Below are 26,873 nucleotides of genomic sequence, written 5' to 3' on the forward strand. Positions count from 1 at the left end.
CAGCAACATTATGTGACTGAATAGGTTAGATATTTTTTCCCTATGACTATGACGTGGGTTTTTCTTTCGGCTTTTCAGTTCTACTACATGAACTATAAAATAACTGACCATTAAATATATTAGTAACTTCAAGCAAACAAAATACTTCAGGGCATTAATTTTGTTGCCAGTTAATCGTTGCCTCTGAAGTCACCTAGGGCCTAAGTTCTGAATCAAGTCACACACAACAATTTTCTCCAACAGTGAAAGATGGGAAAAGTACCATTTCTTGTGAGATGACAGCATTTTTAGAATGAAATTGCAGTAAACACCTACCTCCCTGAGGACAGGATCAGTGATACTGTCCAGGTTCACAGAGCCTTCATATGTTAGGTAGTGGAAAACGTTGAGTGCACGTACTGCTTCTGGTCCTCGTTGCTTGTAGCCAAATATAAGGTCAATCCACTGATGAAGTTGACATGATACAAACTCGCTTTCCAGGGCCTGCAAGTGACATTCAGAGTTAGGAAGCAAATTCCATCTTGCAATTTCATGCTTAAATTACATCCTACCTTTTCCAACTGAGGAAACGTAATGGGTATCATTACATTTCCTGTTCGGGCTTGATATATTTGAAATCTTTCAAACATAAAAGACCAGAACTAATTATATAGAAAGAAACACTAAAAAGATATTCTTCCCTTCAACTCTATGTCATGCTAATTCTCTTTCCAGGTACTGGGTTTCTCTAGCTGCAAGGGTTTTAATTATTAATTTTGGGGCTTGTCAAGTAAGTTTGGTAATTTGTCAAGAAAAACTGATGAAAATGGGAAAACAATTTCAAAACCTCAACCTTCCAGCTCATTTCCAACTATTACTAATTAGTCTTAAATCAAAAATGGAAACTTGAGGATTAAAAAGCTGTATCAGCAAAATGAGGTTCTGAACTCCAAATGTAAATTGTGACTGATTTCTCAAAGAAAAGCATTTTTTAACACTCATTTTTGACATTAGGTTTGTTCACCAAAGAAAACACAGGCCACAACTAGCTAGTTTGAAAATGGGTTCAAGGATCGATACTCCTTTGCTCAGCATACGGAAAAAGTTTCATTCTAGACAGAGGAGGTGATGATAGTATTATCACTGAGCCTGATCCAACCAATGTGCCTTTATCAGACATGATTGGTATCCTTAGTAGGTATCATTGCCTGAACTGGAGCTTTCAAAAGCTGAAGGAATTACACAGTTTCTCCTCACCCCGCTACCAGACTATCTGTCTTGTTTCCCATGAGCCCGTACCCAGATACACAAATCATTCTCCTATAAAGACTCATTGTGTATTTAAGATGGCATCCCAACACACTCATTCCTTCTTTCCTAATACTGTCTTCAGAGAACTGTGATAAAGAGGAACTGGTATTGAAATATTTGTGGTTCATTGACCAAGTTTGTACATGTGCCCTTGCCCAAATCCCATCACAAGCCTGATTTTGTACAGCATCATATACCAGTTCCCTTTGATTAGAACAAGCACAATTCAGTTCTCAGATCCGGGAACTAACTTCCAATTAGTTTGCTGTCACAGCACAAACAAACTAGCCAGCTGCAGCAAGGTCTTTTGCCATCTCATACCAACATAATCTTCATGCCAGTCCCTCTGCTGCCTTCTCCTCATCCAGGGCATGTGTTCTCTGCTTCTTCCTCCTCTCCCTTCCTCGGCTGCTCTTCCTCCCTTGGCTGCCCAACCCCTTAACAGAACCAGCCACAGCTGCACCTTATCCACATCAGCCAACCCACCGCCCCTGAAGCCAGCCCACAGCTGTATATTATCATTGCTAATTAACCCAGCTTCATTCCTCTACAGTTTGTTAGGAAAAAAAAATAAAATTACAGAATCACAGAATGGCTGAGTTCAGAAGTGATCTCTGGAAATAATCTGGTCCAACCTCTCTGCTCAAGCAGGGCCACCTAAAGCAGGCTGCCCAGGACTGCACCCAGATGGCATCTGAGTATCTCTGAGGATGGAGATCCACAACCTCTCTGGGCAACCTGTGCTAGTGCTCAGTCACCCTCATAGCAAAAAAGCATTGTCCAGAGAGAACCCCCTGTGTTTCATTTTGCACCTATTGCCTCGTGTCCTGTCAATGCCCATCACTGAAAAAAGCCTGGCTTGCTCTAAAGAAAAAATGCCAGCCTTAATACAATTTATTATGTAAACATCTGTGTCAAGCTTACTACTACTCACTGCACACAGACAGAGCTGGCAGCAACCCTCTATATTACATTATCTAATACTTTTCATTCTCAAAGATTGTGGGTTTTTTTTTTTTCCTTCCCCTGAGAAATCCTGATTCCTCCATTGTTTCTAGCTAGCACAGTGCCACTACTCAGCACAAACACTTTCCAGATAGGACAGTTTCATGTCTGCCCCAGGAAAGTACAAATTTTACAGGAGAATAAACTTTGGGAAAAATGTGTTCTCCTTTTATTCATTTATATCAAAAGGAGGCTGCTTCAGATGTAATCATCAGACACTGCAGTACTGTGCCATGCACTGCCCATCTGCAGCAACCCCCTGTACACCACCCCACGGGCAGGAATAGCCGCAGACAGTGCAAGCCACATGGGTAATCATGGATCCATCCCTGGATAATCACGGAACCGCTCCTCAGACATTCTCCCTGTAACACTCCACATGGAAGGGGAACTCTCCGTGCTTTGGTGGAAAACTGGACCCTTTTCTGTCAAAACCAGTGACTGTTATTTCTGAGAAAAATGGATGGGAAGGCTCAGGCTTAATAGCTGGCATAGAGCTCAGTTCTTAAGGGCTTAAGTTCAGCATACCAAAAGAAGCTATAAAGAATGGTTGCAGAGAACCACAGAAAAATTTGTTTCCTTTTCAAAATCAGAGGCCATCGTATGCAAATGGCAAGTACTGTTATGCAAATAGCATTAATACTACTTAATACTAAATACTATTCAATTAATACTATTTGGTTTCAAAGCATGTCTCCAAATGAATCATTAAGAAATGCCAAATCCTTAATTATAGGGTATTGTGTGCATGCAACATGATAAAGTTAGCAACTACATCATCCCCATATAGCCTTTTTCATAAGGACTTTTACCTCGTTTAGCATGCAGGAGGTTAGCAGGCAAGAATAAAATTAACTATGCCACAGCAACCATAAATAAAGCATTTCCTAACTTTTAAATGTTCAATTTTTAATGTTACTTTGTATGTAATAAAACTTAAAATAGAATTTATAGCCTGTTGTCTTTCAAGCATCCATCTCTGATCAACTTAAAGTGAGCAGCCTAACTGTTCTCTTCCTTCTCTGAACTCTGCATATTTATGTTTCTTTTGCATCTGTATCTATTATTTATTTACTAAAAAGTAATTTTTAAAAAAGTGTTAGGCATTTGCTTTGGTCAAAAATAGCACTGCTGTTTCTAGAATATGGAGAGCATTTCAGGAAAAACAGAAAAACTTTTGACTATTGAAAGGTGGGCCAGTAAATTTAAAAAAAATAAATACTTGGGTCAAATGAGCATATTTCACCAACTATCTCCTCTAACATCCTCTCCCTCTATGTAAAGTGCCTCCTGAAGATTTATGAGCTGTTCACTATCAACAGTATGTTATGTTTCTCAAGAACATGCAGTGCTCAGTAGGGAATAGGGTGATGGAATTTTCTGCGTAAAAAATAATTTGTAGGTACAGTAGGAACAACATACAGGAAAAGATAAGATAGTATCCTTAAAATAGGCTGGTGATGGCCCCAAAGAGCAGCGTTTTTCAGGACTATTTTGGATTCAAAGCATTTTGGAGGCTTTAGCTTTTTAGAGCATATTTTCAATATGTAATATAAGGAAACTATTTTTTATAAAAAAGCAATAATAATTATTATTTATATAATTACATAATAATATTTGTGGTTCTTAAAGAGTCTTATTTTTAACAGAAATGTGCTAATATCCAGCTTGTCTTGTATTATTAAAATATACAGAAACCAGAGTTTTATTCAGGCAGTCACAAACTGAACTTGTTTGAACCACTGTTATTAGGGCTTCATTTTCAAATAGCATCATTCCAGTCAGTACTTTTTTCATTAATTTTGTTTTGAGAAAAGAGTCTCTCATGTTACTGTTTACAATGGAGTGAATTTTATTGCTAATAGGTAAATTGCAAGCATTATTATTTATCTAGTGTAAACATATTTTGAAGTAGAAGTACTGTGGGTTTTGTGTGTTTGCAGGCAAGTATATGCACACGTTCCACAGGCTGAAAATCTGACCTGTAGCTGTTAGATATAGATATAGATATTAGTAAACTTATGTTTACATATGAATTAATATAAGCCACCTTACTGCTTAATGGAATCAATAACTATAGCTCTTTTCAGACTTTTGTGCAGTATGAATGCTGCACACTTTCCTCCTTGCTCATCCTAATTTGATGTTAAAATTATTTTTTACAGAGATTCCAGTAGGAAATATTGGGTTTTATTTTAACGCAAGCTATGTGCTGTGTAAAGTATCAGGAGTTCTGGATTTATAAAATATGCCGTTCCAGTCTCTAACACAACATAATGTGCTACCTGGGTATTTTCTGCCATCAGAGAAGAAAGCTCTGATGCTGCCCCTCATCTGGACCACAGCTGCACCTGCTCCCCCTGTTTCTGCAGCTCCTGCCTTGTTTTTCCTCCCCTCCACAACTATATGCTCTCTGTCTCTCCAGGAACTCCTACCTCAGTATCTTGCTATTAACTTATGTTCAGTATATTTAAAAGGATTTTCTTGAAACTACTCCGAGACACTTTGGTTTTGTAGATCTGCTCAATAAGCAGACCATTGGTTGTTTTAGCCTGTGAGCTGGGTTTTTCTTCCCTCCCCTTACATCTGTGCTCCTCTGCAGTCATTGAATATACAGATTCTGTCTGCCTAATACTTCTTTGCCTCATTTACCATTTCTTGTACTGACTGTCAGAGTAAGATCTCTGACTCTTGTCATAAAATAAAACAGGAAAGACTGATATCTGAAATCAGTTACCTTTGTTTAAACAAAGTAATATATCAATAAAAGTGACACAGAAGTACATTCTAAAGATTTGTGTTATTCAGGGATGTCTGCACAGAAACTGGTCCTTTATGTGAGCATCTTCAAGATGTAAATAAGATGCTTCAGTGATATAGAAAGTTTACAAACATCAAAATCATTTCCACTTCCAAATTGGACTGAAACCCTGTTAGCTGAATGAGTTTTAATTGCATTGAGAACAAACCTTGGCAATACACAAAATTATATCAAAGTTACTGTTAAGGAAGTAATATCAAATCTTATCTACTGCTTATCTGGTAAAAAAAGGAATGTCAACTGCTGCTGAACGGTGAGGAGCAAAGATAAATCTTCCAGATCCTCATAGCACAGAGGTTTCATAATAGATGTTTCTAATGACTATTCAAGAAGCTCTTTAATTATGAAATACTATGCATGCTTCTGAATAGCCAGGGAGCTGTACAAAAATGTAATTGGCAGCAAAGATTGCAAATAAATCATTTCACAGACAGGAAGAAAATTCAATCTTAGTAACAGTTATGTAATAGGAACAAAATATGTATAACAAAAACAGGACACCATTTAGTCTCTCAAAAAGATAATTTATAGTGAATGCATATTACTCAAGGCTGTAATCTGTAATTTAATATGTGCATAAGCCATAATGAAAATATCATTATAATTAACTTTGAATTACACAATCTTGCATCTTTTGTTTCAAAACTAAAGAATGCTTATTATAAAAGCCCTGCTTCAGTGTTTCACAGTGGTGTTCCCTGCCTTGATTTAACATGCTTGACTTACTGACTGAATCTGTTCTATTTCTGGCTCTCAGGACTGCTCTGAGTCTGTGGGGACTGGGAGGTTGAGTAGGACTACAGATGCACATCTGTGGAAGGTTTTATGCGTGTGCTTTTTTTTTCCTGGTAAACTGGGAGATTATGATTGATGAGCCCAGCATTAGGGTAATGTTATCAGGGACACTTTCTGCCTCTGTCCTTTGTGCCGTCGCCGAGGTCAGACCATAATCATGTTAGCATTGAACATAGTGCTTTATTAATGTTTCATGAGTAACTCCGTAGCAATCAGTCTAGCCTTGTATGGATAAATAAAACTGCTACAACGATCCCTGATGTATACACTGAGCGCTTTAGAAGCTACTGTAATAGGTCTTAAAAGTACCTTGACCGAATGTCTTTTCCAGTCTTTATAATGTCTAATTCTCACAAGTTTAAAGGAACCTCTTTTGATTGAAAACTATTTCCACCTCCATTTCTGTGCTTAGTTAGAAGTGTAAAACACCCAGCTGAACAATCACATAGAACAGCACCAAAACCCTGCCTGCCATTTATTAATTTGCACAGAATTTTAGTGAAGCTTGTTAACCAATTGGTTAAATTATGTTGATTTATGTCACTGTGCCTCTGTGATGCTTTCTAGGCTGTTCTCTACTTGCTTTGGTAAGTCTCAGGATGAAATGCTGAGATTCTTGCTGTTATTTAAGGAAAATGTTTACATTCATAAATGTGCAAGTAGGCTGTATATAAGGATTTGTATTTACTCCCACATAAAATTACACATTATATATGCCTGCAGCAAGCAAAAAATATGTATGAACAGAAGAAAATATTGTCAGCTAGGGAAAAACAAGATCCCACTGTATGTTACAAGGTATCACAGGATCCTTTCCACTGAAAGGGAAGGACTACTGCTGATTTCATTAGACAAGGGATCAGGATAACACTTAATTGAAATATTCCTCAGTTTTCTGTGGCCTTCCTGTAAACATGTTCTCTGCTTGCTTTGCTAAGTTGCTGTAGAAATTCCAGGCTTGCACAAGCTTGCTGTGTTTTACACGTCAGCACCACACCCAGGGTAATTTTTTTTCTCAAGATAGATTCTTGTATAACAGCCAAAGCTTGGCCTGGGGATGACCTAACTGAATAATACATCTGCTGGATGGTTCAAAACATGGAATCAGACGTTAGGTAGGGAATGTCAGACTTTCCAGTCCCTTCATACTTGTTCGTTATTTTGACCAGTCTAGTTCTAGTGAGCAAAAAGACAGCATACTGGCAGTTTGCTGGATGCACAACTAAAATCCTATGTGAGGAAGCTTTTCTGATAAAATTATTGCACATTCAAATTATCGTACTTTTAAAATGTAATTCCATTACTTCGTACTACACATACTATCTGCATTTTCATGAAAGGGATTATCCTTCTTTAGCTACTCACTATTTTATAATAAGCTTTATAAAAAACTATGCATATATCATGCTCTTTAAATAACCCAAAGTTATTCACTTTGTTTCTACCCTCTGAACTTCATCCAAATGTGAGTACTTCTTCTGTCATCTAGTCCCCCAGAAGTGAATCCAGTATTCCAGGTGCAGTCTCAAAAGGACCATAGACAGGTACAATTGTTTACATCCTCTGTGATGCAGTGATTCTCCACAGATAGCATCAAAATACAGTTATTTCTGGTGAATATAGAATTAAAGAGTTCTGTCTAATCTAATTGCTACTCATTGTCACCCTTCCCTCGCTACTGCTCTATTTTTAGTACTATTTTTATTTCCAGACTTCTGTTTACTATTGAGTATCTTTAATTCTTTCCTCCCAAGGTGGTTTTCAGTGTATTTTCTGCATCTAATTCAAATAAATCTATGCCTCTTTCTCCTGTTTTCTAGGAAATTCCCAACTTTATTATCATCTGTGAACTTCATCAGACTTGAAGACAGCATGTATCTGTGTAAGAACTGAATTTTAACCACTGATCATGCTCTTGCTAAAAGTATATGCTGGGATGAATAAAGGCCATGCAGAAACTGCCTCCAGGCAAAAATGTATAATAATGGCATGATGCTGACATCTGTGGGGACAGGGGTGGAAGACAGTACTGGAAGGGTATGCTACATAAGTGAGATCATTTCTGATTTTAGAAATCTGCAAAGTACTCAGCTGAAGACTGTAATTCTAATACTACTCTAACCTTAACATCAGTTTGTCTGTCTCCTGGCAGTCTGAGCATACTTACACATCTATGGAATCCGTCATTAGAGCTATTACAGCTTAATATTTAAAAGGTGTTTCCAGCCTTTAACTGTCAGGTTTTCTTAAAAGTATTGTCCTGAAGGGCACAAATGTTATGCTCTAAATTCATGCAAGCATCTCTTTTCTTCAAAAGCACAAAACTCTTCTGTGGAGACCTCCTATGCTCTTTTCTAAATAGCAGAAATTGCATGAGAGAAATCAAATTTAAAAAAATATAATAAAACCCCTGTAATAAAAATTATATATAAACTAATATATTTATATAAACTATATATAAACTAATAAGAAAAGTACATATAAAACCACCTAAAGCTAAAGCTCTTCTTCAAGTGATCTCTTATCACCTAGTGGCTTTTATGCTCCTATTAATCATTCCACCTTTGTGGAAAGGAAAGATGGAGAAAACACAATTTAGGATACAAGAAGGAACATTCTTTATAAAATTACCCAAAGGGAGTCATTAATATGCATCTCTTATTATATTTCCCAATAGGTGGCAGTTTGTTTATTCTTTTCCACTAAGGTATCACACTGCTGTTCTTACAGATGTCAAAACTAAACCTCTTGGTCAACTTTAGGGTGCTTACTCCTGAGCCCAGTTTGAGTTTAGCCAGAACCACAATCCAAAAAAGGGCGCTCTGCAGTGGCATGGGAACTCCAGAGACACATACCTGTGATTGCACATCCCACACCTGAGGACACTGATGGAATGTAGTCATCTTTTGAGGTCACCTCCTTTTTTGCTAGTAAAATTGCACTTTGATTTACTGTCACCAGCTGTGACAACTACTTGTTTTTTTAAAAGAATGTTATAATATTTGCAGCAATAAGAGAGATCAGCCAAGGAAAAGAAGGAAAATGTTGTTGGGTTTCTCCCTGCCAGTGAAGGACCGCTCCCTGGAACACATTTCTCATGCTTCGTGTAGTGCATTTCATATGCCTCAAGTGATGACGTTGCCATCACTCCCTCAGGAGACTGCTGTACATACGTCAACCATTTACTGTTCTTAACAGAGGATACTTCTAAATCATATACATCTATCTAGGCATAAGTTTGGCTTTATAATATTCTTCTAATCTTTTGAACTTCATATGGCTACTTTTTCTACCAACTCCTGAAGGGAAATTTTCTTTAAACAGACAGTTCTTGAAAATAAATTGCCAGATTGATTAGAATGAAACCAATACTGCTGTAGTTCCAACGGTATCTATCTCAAAAGCACTGTAAGAAATAATGCACAAGCTGAGAAGTTATGCAACTGTATGGAAACCCATAGCTTATTGAAAGTGTAGTCCTGACTCTATAAGCAAGATATGCAATATGCATTTTAAGGAAGATCCATTCCCAGAATAGAACCATAAACTGAAATATAGCTGGCCAAATCATCAGAACATAACTTGTTTTTTCCTAAAAAAGACTAGAAGCATATGTACATATTAACTCTACTGTCAATAAAATCATTATTTATTAAATTAAAGCAAAAAATATACAATGTAGATAAATCTTTTTAGTGCTTTAAATTCTGCAGACTTCATGGTAATTTACATCAGAGCAGCTCTTTTGCAAAATTTCTTCAGAGACTGAAGTTGTTGGCTTAGGTTCACATTTCTACACTTTCAGTTCCTCCCTGATAAAGTGTATAGTTTCAGTCAAGTAAGGAATATAATAATCTCGCAAGATATCAGCATTTGTAATATCCATTAATTTTTTTTTATGTAGAAGGTAGTGAGAGGGAAAATACTTGAATTTTCCAGGCTAACCTATATTGTGCAGCTCATGCCCATCGGATGCTTTCTCATGAGAGAGTAAATAACTGAATTCCATCTTCTATGATTTAGGCACATGGAAGGAAAATCCATTGCAAAATAAAGGGTTCTGTCAAGCAAAACAGAATACAAGTTCTCCTTCATTTTTTATTTTTTTTTCTCTAAATCTAGTTCTAAACAGATGAAAAATAGCATTAGGTCATCTTGTTAAAACACAGAACTCCTTACTCAGGCAAAACTAAAGTGCATCTTACCATCCTGTTGATACGGACAAAATCTTCAGGCTTCTTTGCCCACGGAGGGAGATCAACATCATTCACAACTACTTCATCTTCCCTGATTCCCAGACTATAGCCGTTACTGTTGACAAACATCTCTGGTAGGTAGTAAAACTCTGGAATTAACTCCTAGCAAGGAGAAAAAACACAATGAGACTTTACATTTTTACAGAGATGCTAAATGGTGCTGCCAGAATCAGGCTCTGTTGTAGCAGACATTAAAGCATTCCTGGCTTTGTTTATGTTTCTGTGCATTTGTTTAAGGAATTGTATAATCTGGTGGTTTGTACTTACAGTCAAACATATTTTTGATAATGAAATATTCATTATTTATTTTCCCCCTATCTGTTTTTACGAAAAACACAACTTTTGAAAAGCAGTGCATATCAGTAAAGGAGACCTCTTCAGAATAACAGGTACAAGAAACTCTATGCTAAGCCTTCAATAGTATGAATAGATTGGGTCTTTTAGTCGCTATTTAACTAAACGGCCTAAAAGGGGGGAAAAGGTTGCTGATACAGCACTGTCTTGATTTTACTTCCTCTATATTATTTAATTGCAGAAGAAAATGTGGCAATTTGATTATCTATATAAGGAAAAAGAATTCAGGGTGAATTAATTTTTCTACTGTAAGAAAAAAATCAAAAATACATGGAGTGAAAAAAGTCAGGACAATAAATGTCCTTAAAACAGAAATACATGATATTTAAACTGTGAAAGATCCATAACTGAGTAGCCAAGATCACCTGCAGTGTATTAAAACATAGATAAGTTAGGGTGTGAAGCTTTTCCTAATTTGCAGGATAGCTAAACAGAAATGCATTTTGACATAATAAATATTGCCTTTTTTTGCTATTATTTTAGTAGTAAGTATCGACCTGCAATAATAAAAAAGCTTTAAAGCCTGCTATCTTTTCTAATATCTAGATATGGATTAAATTCACTATACTACATTGTTAAAAGCATTATGGCATTCAGTTGTGTAACAGGATCAAAACTGATGACACAGCACCTGAAACCTGAGTCTCTTTGTGGTCCTTTCAAAGGCTGCAGACATGCAAAGCGTAAAAAAAATCACTGCAGACACAAACTTATCTAATTAAATCTGATATGCAACTCCGTAGAGAATAGAGCAGTTAAAGCATAGATGGTGCTTTCAAATTCATTCATTAAAAAAAAAAAAAAAAAAAAAAAAAAAAGAATATTTATGTTACAATGTTAAGTATGTTTAGGGAAGCAATTTACTTGCTTCTTTACATTATTTTTAATATACTACAAACAGCCTGAATTCATATTAGACTAAAACGCAATGCCAATCAGCATCTAACCAGTGCAAAACACTAACCAAATGAGACATGCCTGAGCTTGAATAGCTCATTATGAAATGAGATGTAATTTCAAAAAGCCCAAAATATTTACAAATATTACATGCAGTAAATAATAAAAAAGCAGCTAGAGCAAAGCCAAACTATAAGCAATCCTGAATAACCTAAAAGGTTAAAAGAAAAAAGATTTTACTGACAATCTTAAGTTTTATTATATACCTCTAATTTACCCAGAGTGCTTCTACCAGCAAACTTCCCCCCTTTCCCCTAAACAGGACTCACTAAATCATAAAAGCCTTTTGGTTTCTCTAATGAGGCCAAAAAAAGAATGAACAATCCTTGATGCTGGAGAAAACTAGATATTAATCTTTCTAGAGCTCAACAAACTACTACTAACATGTGCTACCGTACAAATCATTCGCAAACTAATAGCATTGCCTTAAAGAAATGAAAAATTCATAAGGACCTCAGAATGGTGAAATATTATTAAGACAAAATTAAATTAAAAGTCAACATTCAAATGAAATGGAATTTTTAAAGAAAAAAGTAAGCAAGGTTTATTTCTATTTTGCATAAAAGCCTTGAAACACATACCACTGTTTTTAATTATTACCATTTTTTATGTAACATGGTGGTGTACTAACCTGTAATGTCAAATAGGATGCAAGTTCTTGATTCTGTCAAAGATACATTAACTCTTAAATTTCCCTTTTCGGTTCTAAATGTCCTAGGATCTAATTGTGAACTTTTACATCTAATGTATCTGAAAGATATATGCTACCTGAGACACTTCTAGTGTATAAGTGAATTCTACCAACCATCTGACTTCTGGGGTATCTTGAAACAAAGGGATTTAAGTCACTGAATATTTTTAATAGTATTTCCATTTAGTAATTTTATCTCTGTTGCTATTTGCTTTCAGTGTAATTTAATGTTCCCTTGTCTAGTATAGCAGAAAACATAAATAGAAATAGAATAAACAGAAAGCATGCCATTAACTTTCTTCATAAGATTTATTGTGTTGTATATGTTTAGTTTGACCTGTCTTATTCCTGTGCTCTGGAAACTAACCAGTGCCTGACTTCTAAATCCTCCTCAAATAACACTCTGTCTAGAACCCTAATCATTTCAGTTACACAGCTCCTGGGTTTTTTGTTGGTTGCTGTGGTGGTTTTTTTTAGTCAAAGTAACACAACTGGAGAGAGTTTTTAAAAAGTTTAATAAACTTACTGTGTTACAGTCTCAGCATTCTCTTTGATGTTATTTTTAGTGCAGCCTACAATTCTGTGTGCTTATTTGAGTACCATTTAGCATGAATTGAACCTTTTCTTGAGATATGAACAATGTCGCATGTGACCTTTCCCAGATACTTACATATTTTCCATACTCTTCATTAACCATTCAGTTTTCTTTGGTATCATTTGATATTCTTCTTGCAATTTTGCTGTCTTCACCATTGACTAGACTAAGAAACCACAATGCTTAAAAGCAGCTCAGATAAATCCACCCCTTTCTCATTTCTAAAGAATGAATTAATATATGCTAACACACAGACCCATTATGAAAACTTGTGGCACTCCTGAAGTATGAACTTGCCAACATTTGGAAAAATCTTTAAAATATGTTTTAGCTATTTAGAAGCATAGAAAATACAAATAATTCAGAGAATTGTGATAGAAAGGTTTGGATTTATCTATTCACTGTTTATTCTGCTGTGAAAAAATGAAGCTGTCCCTTCTACTTCATGCCAAAGGCAGGCGCCAGGTGAGGATGGAAAGACGAATATTCCCTTCCCTAGGGCCCCTGAGCATGCTTTGCTAGGAGTACAAGCCGAGAGAAGCAAAAAGAGGTAGGATTAAGCAAGGAGAGAGCCTGGGAGATGGCTGGGAAAACGATGGAACAGACAGGAGCAAACTTCAGCGGAGACAGCAAGACGAGAACTGGGGCCCAGAGAGAATTGCTTTAACCAAGAAGCCACTTAAAGTTGCAAGAGTGAACACAAGTATGAAGGAAAGGATAACACTCGCTAGAGTTATTTTCAACACTTATTTACATTTTTCTCAGCCAGAGTTTGGGTTTTCTTTGTTTCATCAGTGGGTTTGTGCCAGTTCATATTCTAATAAAGATTATAACTAGAGACAGCTCTTTTGGTGCTCTTTGGTGCTTTGCCTGTTAAGGACACCTCAACTATTTCAGGGTCACATTTGGAGAGGTCACCTTGCCCATTCCTCTGTTTCAGAAGAGGTTCAGCTATACCATCTTTTCTGCCAGACATGTCTATCCTGTTGTCCTAGAATTTGAGTGACAGCAACTCCACAATCCTTCCATCAACTGACTTCAGCATTCTTCATCTGAGGAAGTTTTACCTAATGCTGGGCCTAAATCTTGCATTACACAATCTAAGTCCGTTTTCGCCTGTCCTAGCTATCAGTCCATCCCAGATACAGAGAACAAATTACTGTTTTCTCTTTGCATAGTTTATTACTTGTTTGGAAAGCATTATCCTACCAGCTTTACAGCCTTTCAGGTCCAAAAAGCCAAATGAAGAACAATGATTTTACCTTCTGTATTGCCGCATTACTTAAGTTTTAGTTAGAGATGTGTAATATATTCTTATCATCTCCCAAATTAGCTAGTAGAATTATTCCTAAACAGTGCACAACTTAATTTATTCCTATATATCCTTTGGCCTTATTGTATTTCATCACATGTTCATCACACAGAAGCCAAAATAAATGTTTTTCTCAACTTCTGTGGTCTTTAGATCAGAGAATGAGATTGCATACTTTTCTGACAGCATCTGCTATTTTTCATTCGGTTTTATGCACAGTGTAATTTGCCATACAGCAGACCTTCTTACAAATGACCAGCTTCGTACTTTAGAAGGGTCACTGTTAAATTCACCCTGAAGATAACGACAAGGACACTCAGAAATCAACAGGGGAAAAATGTGTCTCGGGGATCGTATTTACACCAAGGGATGGGACACAGAGGACCTTCTATCTCCCAGTCTGCTTTCCACTTGACAGACAGAATAGTTGCACAGTGTATCCTTAAAACTCCTATTGCATCACCCATGGCACTAGTGGTAAAAGTCAGTGCAAAGCCAGGTCTATGCAAAGGAGTGCTTGTTTGAAGCTACCATGATTTTGGGAAGTTTATGTTTCAAGCTACAAATGCTCACAGAAGAAAAATCTCATTTATATTTTTTTTTCCTATACTACAAACATTGAGTCAGCCAGTGTAAAACAGGACATGAAGGAAAACATAAAAATAACAACATAAAAAAGCTTTCCCAGAAGTTACATCAGTTTGCAGGCAGAAAATGAGGGAATGCAAAGAAAAAAGATAGGTCAATATCTTTTAATAGTCTGGTATTTCTAAAATATTCACAGACCAATTAAGTGGTTTAGATGCATATTGTTACTATATGCCATTCAGCTGATAGATAATTTTGCATATAAATGATAAAATGCAGTAAATTTTATTGGCTTCTTTGCTCTTGCCAAAATATATCAAAGGTTCTAAATAAATCTTTCTGACTACATAACCTGTCATGGGTAATTTCTTACCACAAGAAATATCTAGAGTTCAAAGAGTTAATAAAAATAGGGATTCTAGTGATCTAAATCTATTTGCCGTAATTTCTGTCTAGTCGTCCTTGACATTTCACAAGCTGGTAACCTTCTCTGCTCCCCTTTCATTCACACTTCTAATAAGACAGGTTAGCTTTCTATCATTTAATAGTCAGCTACCTTTCAAACTGCCTGAGAAGCCTGGCTCTTCTTAGATGAAGAACGATGCAGTAAAGCTACTGAGGGGTGTAAAAAACAGAGCTAAAATGAATATTATAACAGACATTTCTTGTCTGTAAATGTGATCTCTAGTTTATTTTAATAGCTATACTAAAACCCCAAGGTATAGTTAACAGTATTATATGCCTTGTGTCTTCATATAAGAAAACATCCCCAAATGCATTTTCTAATTTACAAGCCTGTGACAAATCCAAGCTGCTGAGAAATTAAACTTTTAAAATATGTCTTGGGGTGATAGAGGACCACTATTAACACTATCATAATTGTACACCACTTGCATCAAATCTGACGTTTCTGTTTAATATGTTTTGCTAAGGGTATGCCATTTTATGGCCTCCCAATGAAATCAAATCCAACACAGACGTTTTCACTTTTCTAATATAATTCACTTCAAGGTTTTAAAGCTGCCATTTCTTTTTCTTTCTTTCTTTTCCTCCCAAAAGGTCGATCCCCTGGCATCCATTAATTCCACAAGAGCCTAGTACTGGGTCAACGAGTCAGTCATGAGTACTTCCACTAACCGTGTTAATTCACACTGAGGCACCTCAATGACATTTTGTCAGAGCTACCTTTCTAACTTCTAAACACGCTATTCAAAAAGCCATATAACAAGTTTGAGAGGCATTAGGAAAGATTAGTGCCTGAACAGGAGGTTCTGGGGAAGTCAATGTTACCAAAAACTGGAGCCAGGGGGTGGAGGGAAAGGAAAAAATGTGAAAGCTGACTGGCCACGTTATGGTCATTTCTGGGTGACTTGCTTCCGCAAAGGTCACACTGCGAATGTTCATTCTTTCTCCAGCTTGTACTGATTATCTCGAGAGAAGGTCGATGTTGATAAAGGGAGACACAATAAAATAAACTCTGTTACCCAGGTTCTCCCTTGTGTGTTTACCACGCTAACATGGCACATACCATACTAATTCTGTTTCATCCACTGTAGGTGAACCGGTTTCTTTGAAAATGAACAAAAACCAGCCCAAATGTAAGGAACAAAATTGTCTAAGTAGCTCTTTGCCCATCGATTGAGCAATATTCCATCATATGCTACATTTTTCAAAGGTGGTATACCTTTTGCCACAATTCAAGATTCAGTAATTCCAGCTTGTTCTTCCAGCTGATCAAACTACTGCCACAGCCCTACTTTCATTAGCTCAAGTATGAAAAAATTCAGTTCCAGAGGAGACTACACAAAGGCAAAGGGAGAGAGGGAAGGCGGAAGGAGGGAAGGATAAAGGGAGAAACAGAGGGAGAACGCTAGAGGGGATACATGTATGAGAAAAGGAGACTGACCCACAGAAGTGCAGCATCCTAAACAGATATACATTCTTCTGCAGCTGTCAGGTTATCTGTTTTTTAAATTTCGATGCAGAACTTCTTAGAATTGGTTTGGATGTTTCTTTTAAAACTACACTGAGACTTCAAAAAAACACTGTTATGGGAAGTGTCTGAGTTGCTTAGAAATCTCAATGTACTAGTTAAAACTGACCTACTTCAGAAGTGACTTAAGCACGTAATAATAAAGCACTTCATAGTCCTCTTTCTTAAACAGTAACTGATGAAAAAGTCATAACACAGATTTTACTTTCTAAAAAAAATAATTTTGAAAGGATTTTTTAAATTAGACATTGCTAATAAAGAATTAAGGTAGTTCACCTAATTATTTAATACAGTACATGAAAGCAAAAATTGTGGCCATCTTACAGTACACAGCATTGAAGAACATCAGATTAATTCATTATACAGGCTGTTTTAAAATTATTTCATAACCTGTGCCACAGTAATTAATGCGATTACTGAGATCAGAGATTAAATGAACTTAAAGCAGCTCAGATGAATTTCAAATGTATGATAAGGAATAAATGAATAATGAACACTTGCTATTGTTAACAGTTTTCAAAGTTTGCTGCTTTGATGGATAGCCCATATTCCATGCACTTAATATTTACTATAAAGACTCAAAAAATCTTCAGGGCAGGAAAATTTACAGCGTGGGAATCCACACTGCCAAAGACCCTCATTTATAACTGCATGTGCAGACAGAAAAAGCTACACAAATACGCAGAACACTTTGACAGAGAACATGCTTTAAGAGTTTCTAATCGCACACAACCTCTATACATCTTCTCTTTTGCACACTGTGTACTTTCTTGCAGTTGTGCTAGATAAATACTAGAAGTTTCCAGACAGCTGAACATGAATTTTTTGATGTTTCACACTCTCACAGTTGAAGGTCTTTTGTTGTGCAAGACAGTGGTTGCTGCTCATAGGAGAGTGGGCAAAATGAGTAGAGATTTTGAGGGGGTTTCTTGGTTCCCTAAAGCTCACTGCTCTTCCGGTCCCTGAAAACTTGATTAAAATGTTTAAAAAGCCTGTAAGGCATTCCAAGCAGTAGCACAACTAATCTGAAAAACTGGGGCATTTGTAGTATTAATAATAGCTCAGTTTCCCATCCTATTGCAGAAAGGACTCCAAGGCCTCAGGGAAAGGTTGGCCCTGATGTCATGGCATTGAGAAATGCAGTTCATTAAGATCTTAAGCAACAAACAACAGCAACAATTAGCTGCTATACTCATTCTTGATTTATCGCTAAGAAACAGTGTCTACAAATGGAAAGGGCCTAAAGGGTCAACTTGCACATCCTCTTGCCAATTCGTGATTGTCCCTGATGCTTTTCCAGTGCTTTGCCAGTCTGTTTCTAAGAAGCTCAAGAAGTAAGGGTTTTACTATTTCCCCTTGTGGGGGTATTCAAATTCGCAGAATACTCAATTTCACTTTAACTTTTCATACTCTGTTGCCTAAGTAAGCATTTTTCAACTCTGATCCCTTTCCTCTGAGGTTTACCTCTTTGTTCACTGACAAACAATTCTCCTCCCATTTGTATGTTTGCATAGTTCGTAGCATTTATATTACCACGTCTTCACTTTTAGACATTAATTATGCCACACACATACACATTTCCCTTCCTATATCCAACTCCTTAAACACATTTGCCGCTCTTCTTATGGCTCCTTCCATTTCGGGTATATACTTCCACTAGCCAGTTCCCAGCAAAGAGAGCAGTAAGAATCTGCTTTATCCATTACAAATAAATACTAAAAACTGAATGAGGAAAAAACAAAAAGTTTTTTGCTTCAAGGTAAGATCTCTGAAAAAAATGAATGATTAATCAGGCTGTTTCAGGTGGAATTTGGGGGCCATGAGATATTCTAGGTGTTATAACGCTAAGGACGTAGCTTCAGTCTCACGATAAGCTTTCTGTCACCCTGCTGATCTTCAAGTTTCCTTGTTAAACTGAACACAAAACAGCAATGCATTGATATACATTGTTTAGGCTACCAAAACGGACTTTGGTAGACTTACGCCAGTAGTGGCTTTGTATTAATATATAATAAAATAATTTGATGATGCAATACATTGAATGCTGGTATAAAATACATCTTAAAATATCTTCTGCTTTCCACCTGATTTTTAACTTTTTCTTTTTTATTTAGGTAGCTTATGAACTTTTTCTATTTGCTTTATCATGCCTTAAAGATTCACATTATTTTCAAAACCACTTTTGTTTATCGATTTTTACCTTAAGATGAATCAACTCATGATAAATCAATTCAAGGTTAATTTCTAAACCTACCTTCCCTGTATCTTCATTAATTAATGAAACTATATTTTAAACAGCATCTTTCATCCCTAAAGTATCCCTCAACAGACACATCAGAAATTATCTGGAGAAAACATTTATCGGCTAATATACCTCATCTGTCCCTCCCATATCAGATTTTCTGTAATGATTTAGCTCCAAGTAGGATTTTTCTTTCTAATGGCATAACAGAAATGTATATATATCTAACTTTGACTCTGGGGATCTACGGCAGACTTCCGAGTATGTTGTAGAATACATTTTACAATCTTTCTCCAAGTGTAGCTCTGACCCTTAATTTTTACTATCTTACCCAAGTTATCCCCAACTCCCTTTCTTAAATGCAATGACATTAAAGTACATAGCTGCCCGACATCTTCACCTTTTGCCTTCCTTTTCCGAGGAGGAGGATCTGGTTTTGAGCATCTTTTTAATACTTGTTTTATTCTAATAACTTGGGGGGTTTTAATAGAAATACATTTTGTAGTGCAACTGTTATCCCACCATAATTCCCACATCTTTGCAATAGCTGGCAGCAGCAGTTTAAATTACCCCACTTTGTACACAAGACTCCTGGTATTTTCATATAAACATTTCAGTTCTTTGTTTTACAGATAACTCATTCAGCTGATAGTTTAGGAACAATCCTTTCACTAATTATATACCCTAGCTGAATACCGTCCCTCTGTCTGTCCACAGATATTCCTTTATCTTTTGCAATGCCTTCATGTATTTAACTGCCCTCCTCCTGTGTACTAAAGCCAGACAAGAAGATTACTGTCACTTCCAACTGTCTTCCCTTATTCCTCAGTTTAAGGCTCTTATGTTGTTTCAGCCCCGCTCCTAGGAAGCCATTTTCTCAGATATTCTGGTAGGATTCTAGGAAAGCCAGATTTCATTGAAAGGGAAAAATCAAAATGTCAGCACTCTTAATTTGAAGAAAAATGGTTGCATTTCAAATATAGTAGATATTATCTTGAATTCCTTCCAGGTTCTGATATTTCCTTTGTTTTTCTTACAAAAGTAACAGTAATAGTACTTAAAATACTATTGACTTTCAGAGGAGCATAAATAAACCTGAAAAGGGCTGTAAGAGGTTTAGGTTAATTTCTTTTCTTTAAAAAGCATTTTTTCACATATGTTATGATGGCCATACAATTTACAACTCATTATCCCAGCTAGTAGCTAAAAAATAACAACACGTTTTGTCCACATACACTTCTGAGACTGCTGGAATATTTACGCAAACTGGAGCTCTGGTATAAAAAAACAGCAATAAATTTACATCTTCTTTTGTTTAGTTAAGTAAAGAATATAATGGTAATAGGACCTTGACTTTAGCATTTCCTAGTATGAGTGGTGGTATCAAAACAGGGAAAACATTCACTTTAAAATAAAGTTTAAAAGTTTTTAAAAAGAACAATTAATGATATACTGCAGCCTTTGCCTACCTTATTACTAGAAAATGAGAGTCAAGAAAGGACCATATTATTCAAACTGTTATTAGATTTTGGGTTATTTCTGATAAGGTCCCATCTATATGAATAATATCCCTTTGTATTTAACAATAGTAACGAATAACAACAGAAAAATCACCCTGCTCTCCGGCTGTTTCTGTATATCGTGTAGAAGTTGTTTTAATCTAATGCGTATTGTTGCATAATATCCCCAGGCACATTCAAGTAAAAGCCAAAGCTGTACAGAAAAGCCAACATTTTAAATGGGTCTTGTCATTAATGCTTTATTAATTGCCCCAGGCAATGCAAACCCAGAGCTAGGCAAGCTATAACAATATGACACTTTAAGGTCAAATCCAATTCCTGCTGTGTTTTATGGAGTGGGCCAAATATTGAGTTAACAGCAGGAAAGAACAATTTATTGGGCTTTTCTCCTTCTCCTGATTATCTGTTCTAAATTAGATCATTTAGGTTGGTTTTCTCCAAAAACAAAACACCTTTTGTCCACTCAACTTCAAAGAATCTTTGATTGTTTCTGTTAGAACAATTCTTAGTAAGATCTACCTTTTATTTAAACTATACCTAGTGTACTGAATATAAAGATATGAAATATAAAAACTTCTTTGTCCCTACATAAAACAAAATACCATAAATGAAAATGCACGTTTCTAAATTTATTTAGTATAGAAGTTACCTTCACATCTGAGGTATCTCTTTGGCTGTTCCTCCAAGACCTGGCTACTGAAGAGAAGGTTCGATCTGGGTGGTCAAATTTGCCATCATTTGCATTTAGAAAGAATGTTGTAAAGGGCTCCTGTAGTCAATGAAATGAAGATGGATTAAGAAAACAACAGAAGGAATCATGCAGCAGGTTTCTAACAAAATCTAAATTACTTTTGCAGATCAAAATACTTCATAAAGGCAGAATTAAAGAAAAATATGACACATCATAGTTATATCCATGCATGGATATCTCTACTGAATATCTTAATACATTTATTGGCACTAACACATTTTACACACACAAATCTTGAGTTCTGGCAGGAAAGGTTATTTTACATATATTCACTCTTCCATAAGACTGATTACCCATCAGCAGCAGATCTATGTAGCTTAGTTCCAGTTCACAACAGCTGCCAACTTCACTGCAACAATTGTAAACGCCCTCTGTGTTATTTATATTACCACACTTTGTTTACCCCTTGTAAGATGGTATGCCAAAATAAAATCTTAAAAAATCTGTTGCCTGGATTTTCCTTTTGTTTTAATTTAATTTAAAAGACCTCATCAGGTTCCACTTTGCCTCCCGTGGGCAGAATGGTTCTACGGTACTTACAACGCAGACTGTGGTTACAGGATATCTATTTACCATTACTTTGGGGCACAGGTACAGAGATGAAATATTTAGGTTTTGTTTTTGCTAATTCTGTCTGCAACCACACTCCTAATACTTACTAAATGGAAACAGCCATTAGCTTTTGAAGAGTTCAAGTCTTACGCAGTCTGGAGAACCCATTTTTATGTCATTGCATTCCACTGCAGGGAAAGGATTAACAGGGGGCCAAATCCTTAACTTGACAGCAGAACCTGAATTTTGAGATCAGCTCCCTGGTTTTCCAGCACGACTCCATTAGCTCTCTGATTCAACTAATATTTGGCAATATGTCCATATAGATGAAAACTACTTCCTTCTCTTTGCCAAAGTCTGATGGAAACTATTTGAAAAAGTGACCCTTTCATTAAATAGACACCCAAATTTATTTCCTTGCATGTCCTTACCATTTGTAATTTTTGTTAATCAAAGCAGTTCATAATCAGCAAATTATAATTCTTATTACAGTATTACCCATCTACTATTTGAATTTTATTCTATATAAACTCTACTTCCTTTTGTGAAATTTTTGAAGAAAGGAGGGAACTCCTCCATTAATAAAGAAATTTTGAGGGAATTATATCATATTATAAAAAAAAAAACAAAACATTGCGTTTTTAAATTTCCCATGATTAAAGAGGACTGAAGTAATTCATTTTCCGTAGTATTTAAGGGCAGTTCAAATATATGGAAAGCACGGATGCAAAGGTAGTGAAAGAACCTAAAAAGACAAGGAAAATAAAAGAGGGAATTCAGACTTCCAGAGACTATTGTTTCTCTAATCTTTAAGCCTCATGTCTTCCCAATTAATCTTCTCTATCATGCACAACAGCCAACACAGGCTACTTTTTTTCAAAGAGAAAATCTCTAAATTTCTTTCTCTAAATGAGGAGGAATGGGATATCTCTCTTATTGTCATCATACTATGGCAGTACCTTTGAAGTAGCTTAAGGGAATTGTTTATATTTTAACAAAGATTTTTTTTGGTTTTTTCTTTTTAGCCAGGAACAGTATCTTAACTTTCAGTGTATTAGAGTGCAAATATGGAATAATTTTCATTAAAATAATGCAAGACATTTTACTGCTAATTGAATGGTGGGGTTCTTTTCCATATTTTCTTTTTCTCTTCAAACATTGGGATTTTTTTTTAAAAGATACTTCCAAAATAATAGGTAACAATCTAAGAAATACACTTTCATCAGGGCATTTATTCCCATCAGAGAACAAAAATATGTGTTAAATAATTAATTTAAAATAATTAAATTAAATACAAAGTCATCACAATATCATTTCTTGTTGGAAGACCCTAACCCCTATTGAACAATGACTTTGCATTCATGAATACTGAAAGAGTGTGTGGCAAGTGAGGAAAAGATTTATTTGAAAAGAACATTTGACTTTATCAGCAGCTGAATTTGGTAAACAGCATAAAAGTATCAGAATGGACTGAAATACTGAAAGAAATTAACTTTTTGTGTGTCCAGATTTTACAGTGCTCCTTATAGTGAACTTCATGTAAAATATAAATGAAAAAGTGTATGATTCAAATGCAGAACTAGCAAATGGAAAATTATATACACAGGAAAGGGATTATATTAATTTATTTTTAAAATCTACTGATATTAGAATTTCAATATTAAATTTACATAAATTATTTTAACATTAGAATTATTTTCATTTTAACTGAATTCCTCCCCCAAATCTCTATATATTTGCAATAGCAATCTTTCCAAATTATGCTATTTTTCTAGCTTACTCATACTGAAAAACTTTATATCTTGTTCTGTCTTCTACCATCCCCTATCTATCACTTTTTTCTTTATAAGATATGTGTAATTTGTTGTGAATAGCACAGTGGAGCAGACTGTGGGTCACTGCTGAGGTTCTGAAGTCAGAAGCAGTTGATGGATTTTAGAAAAGCAGAAACCAGGAAAATGATGTAATTACAATGAATTATGTAAAAATATTAATCCAAAATTCCATGACAACATTATTTTAAGCATCTGAGACAAATATACAAAAGCAATAAAATTCATAATCAAGGATTAAACTTTTAATAGCTGAGCACTACAGGGTGCCCTATTATGCTATCCTGCTATGACCTGTTGTGCCTATCTTTTTGGGTTTTTAATCCTTAGCAGAAATTCAGAGCTTTCAGTTGCTTTATCTCAGCCCTCTCACATAATTGTAAGGTAATTTTTATTCTCTGGAAAGTCAAGTGCCTATATAAATACAATTCATATCTGTATTCAATATACTCATTTAAATACTGTTATTCTATGATACCGATTACTGTCATCTCATGTAAAGGTTTTGTTGCTGAGAAAGCTATAAAGCTGCACAATGTTTTCATTATAACCACTTCTCACTTCTTCCTAATATTCTGAATAAAATTCATGCCTTGCTCACTGCCAGCAAGAAGAGAAATTCATGGGGTACTTGATTATGGTGAATACAAGCTTGAGCTGTGGGAACAAGGAATTTTTCCATTCAACAGCACTTCTCTCCCTCCATCCCCTTTTAGCAGTGCCTCGTCCCATTTGAATCATTATGGTGGGAGTAGGGGAGGGAGGAGGAAGTGATGTGTCATTATAAGACATCTTACGTTGTACAAAAATGTCTTTTCAGCCATTTGTAAGAGGAGGAAAGAGTATTTGGGGCTTTGTCAGTGACATGCACCTTTTGTCTGACATATCTCTGACTATACTGCTCAGACCTACCGAAAATGAGACTCAGATTCACTTCTGTTTACAAGAGAATTTCAAGTTCTCCCCACCTTTGAGCCCCACTAAAAACTAGTTTCAGCTCAGTCAGATCTGACTCATAATAAATCCAGAATTTCTTATACTTTGTACAAGTACTTGGTCATAACAGAAACTGGAAACCTATTATACCCTAACAAACTTCTTGACTACCACATTAGAGAATCATGCTCTCTAATACTGGTCTCTATTTCAATGAAGCTGTAAGTGATTGACACAAACACAACCTTCTTCAACAGCAACTACTGAGACCATCCAACACCACCATAACTCTCACCTATTTCACCCAAAAATCTGAAAACAATGCTGATATTCACATTCTACATGATTCAAGTCAGAATTATTTTTTCTGTCTACTCTTCTGCTTTCTTCTGTCCACTTTTCAGGTTGGCACTCAAGTCACTGGAGTATGGCATCCTGATGTAGCACTCTTGGTTTAAACTGTTCTGCCTTCTGCAACTTAAATATTCACTGACCCAGACAGAAAGCATGTGAAAAAAATGACTCTTGAGCCAGCTGGTAAGGTCATAAAGTATGTAAAGTCATAAACTATGAATATTTAATTTCATTTATACAAAAATGGAACTATGTCAACAGAACAGTTCATCCCTTTCCAGAATACCTTTTATTCTCTTTGCTGGAGCAAACTTGTGGGTGATGTTTGCTCCCATGGAATAAATGGAATTTTGGAGGTTTAGATCTAAAGATGTGATGTGCAAAAATGTTTAGCCATGGTTTGATTTCAGTAACACCTCAAAGGAGGGGAAGGCAATATTATATAAATCATGGTGTTCTCTGTTAGTTCTTAATCATCATTATTAACCTGACAACAATACAGTAGACTTTCACATTCACTATCTATCTCTGCAAAGTAGTTCTCTAATCTTTAATCTACCACTGAATTTAGGAAAGCAAGATGATCACTTTCAAGAAATAGCTGATTTTGCTCTTGCTAATCTCTCACAGACGGGAGATTTCAGTAACCATGCCTAAGCATATTGTTTGAAAGCTTTTTTTGTTTGTTTTTTTCTTTGTATCTTCTCAGGGATAAACAAATACTCTTCCTTGAAAGGAGTAATTTCATGGAACAACTTCAGACTTCATGTGGAGGCTTCTAAAAATCCTTACATCTAGCATTACAGTTGGACTCAATGATCTTAAAGATTTTTTTCTAACCTTAATACTTCTATGATTCTATGATCATGTGGGATTCATTTGTAATTATAGCATTAAATATTTCTAGGCTGTGATTCAGTTCATTTCTTATGAAGTCAGTTAGAGGATTGTTTCTTGATCTTTCAGAATTCTAATACGATGTAGTGCTCTGAAATGTACAATAGATCAGTTTAAATAAACATGTACAGGTAAATTTAAGAACTATATTTTGGGAGAGTTTCAGGGGCAGCTGTGTAACCCTCAAAAGTGACCATAACCAATCTGATATATGGCCTGGTGAAACTGAACCATTGCTTATCCTGAAAATGCTTAAATTTTCCTCCTATCATTTTTACAGGAGAGAATGGAGCACACCTAGACATGTACAAGCAGCTCGTAGAAAATACAAACAGAAGCTTAGCAGATGGATTAGTAGCTCATGGCTTCAGTTAAAGATTACACCCTATTCTCTTACGTACAATGAAAGCAGAAGAAGAACAAAAAATAATAATAAAAGTATTATACTTGCTCTAATTATCGATAGCTTCAACATATTATATAATAAGCTATTGTCATATTTTTAAAAACATAATCAAATAGGTCACTTTTAAAGACAGATTTTTACCGGACACTCAGTACACAAAAGAACTCAAAAAGAAAACTCTACTACCAATGAAAAATTTATTAATGACAAAACAGAGGCAGTGACTGATGATATCAAAATCAATTAAACAGGACAGAACTGAGGCTAAGGCATAAAGTGCCTTTTATAAAAGTAGCCTGATACATCAGATAAAGGAAAGCAACAGAGGGAAATATAAAGCAGTAGGGAGCAGATTATCACAGAATTGACTCAGAAATATGATATTACAAGCAATATTTTGAAGAGAACTGACAGGAACCAGATTGCATCTGTCAAAGCCAAAAAGCAAGAAAAAAAAATAATTAAGGTTTTGTGGCAATTACATGTTTCTCTATATCCATACTTCAGAGTGGCTGAAACTTCCTTTCCTACTGCAAATACTGTTTCCTCCAATACAAAGCTCTAGGCAAGCAGTTTCTCCCCCTTGATCCCCATTACTCACTACTGCTTTGTTCTGCTTCTATGTAGATTATTTCATTCCCAGCACACTTTGTTTGTTTGCTTGTTTCTTTTTCTCTCATTTTCTCACTTTTTTCTTTCCCTTTTCTTTTGTTCTTTGGTCTACAG

At 35.7% G+C, this 26,873-nt stretch overlaps 1 protein-coding gene across 6 annotated transcripts in view; it reads right to left on the bottom strand.

Moving 5' to 3' along the window:
- Positions 1-26,873, bottom strand: part of NBEA (neurobeachin) — a 506,742-nt gene that overhangs the window by 47,718 nt on the left and 432,151 nt on the right. For all 6 annotated transcript variants that reach the window (XM_040584007.1, XM_040584004.1, XM_040584003.1 and 3 more), the window contains 3 exons: positions 21,069-21,188; positions 10,117-10,269; positions 316-483 (listed from right to left, as the gene is read on the bottom strand). In XM_040584007.1, the coding sequence (XP_040439941.1) occupies positions 316-483; positions 10,117-10,269; positions 21,069-21,188 (441 nt within the window). The remainder of the gene's footprint in view (positions 1-315; positions 484-10,116; positions 10,270-21,068; positions 21,189-26,873) is intronic.

The sequence above is a fragment of the Falco naumanni genome, chromosome 2, assembly GCF_017639655.2.
Source record: "Falco naumanni isolate bFalNau1 chromosome 2, bFalNau1.pat, whole genome shotgun sequence".
In the NCBI taxonomy this organism is placed as follows: domain Eukaryota; kingdom Metazoa; phylum Chordata; class Aves; order Falconiformes; family Falconidae; genus Falco; species Falco naumanni.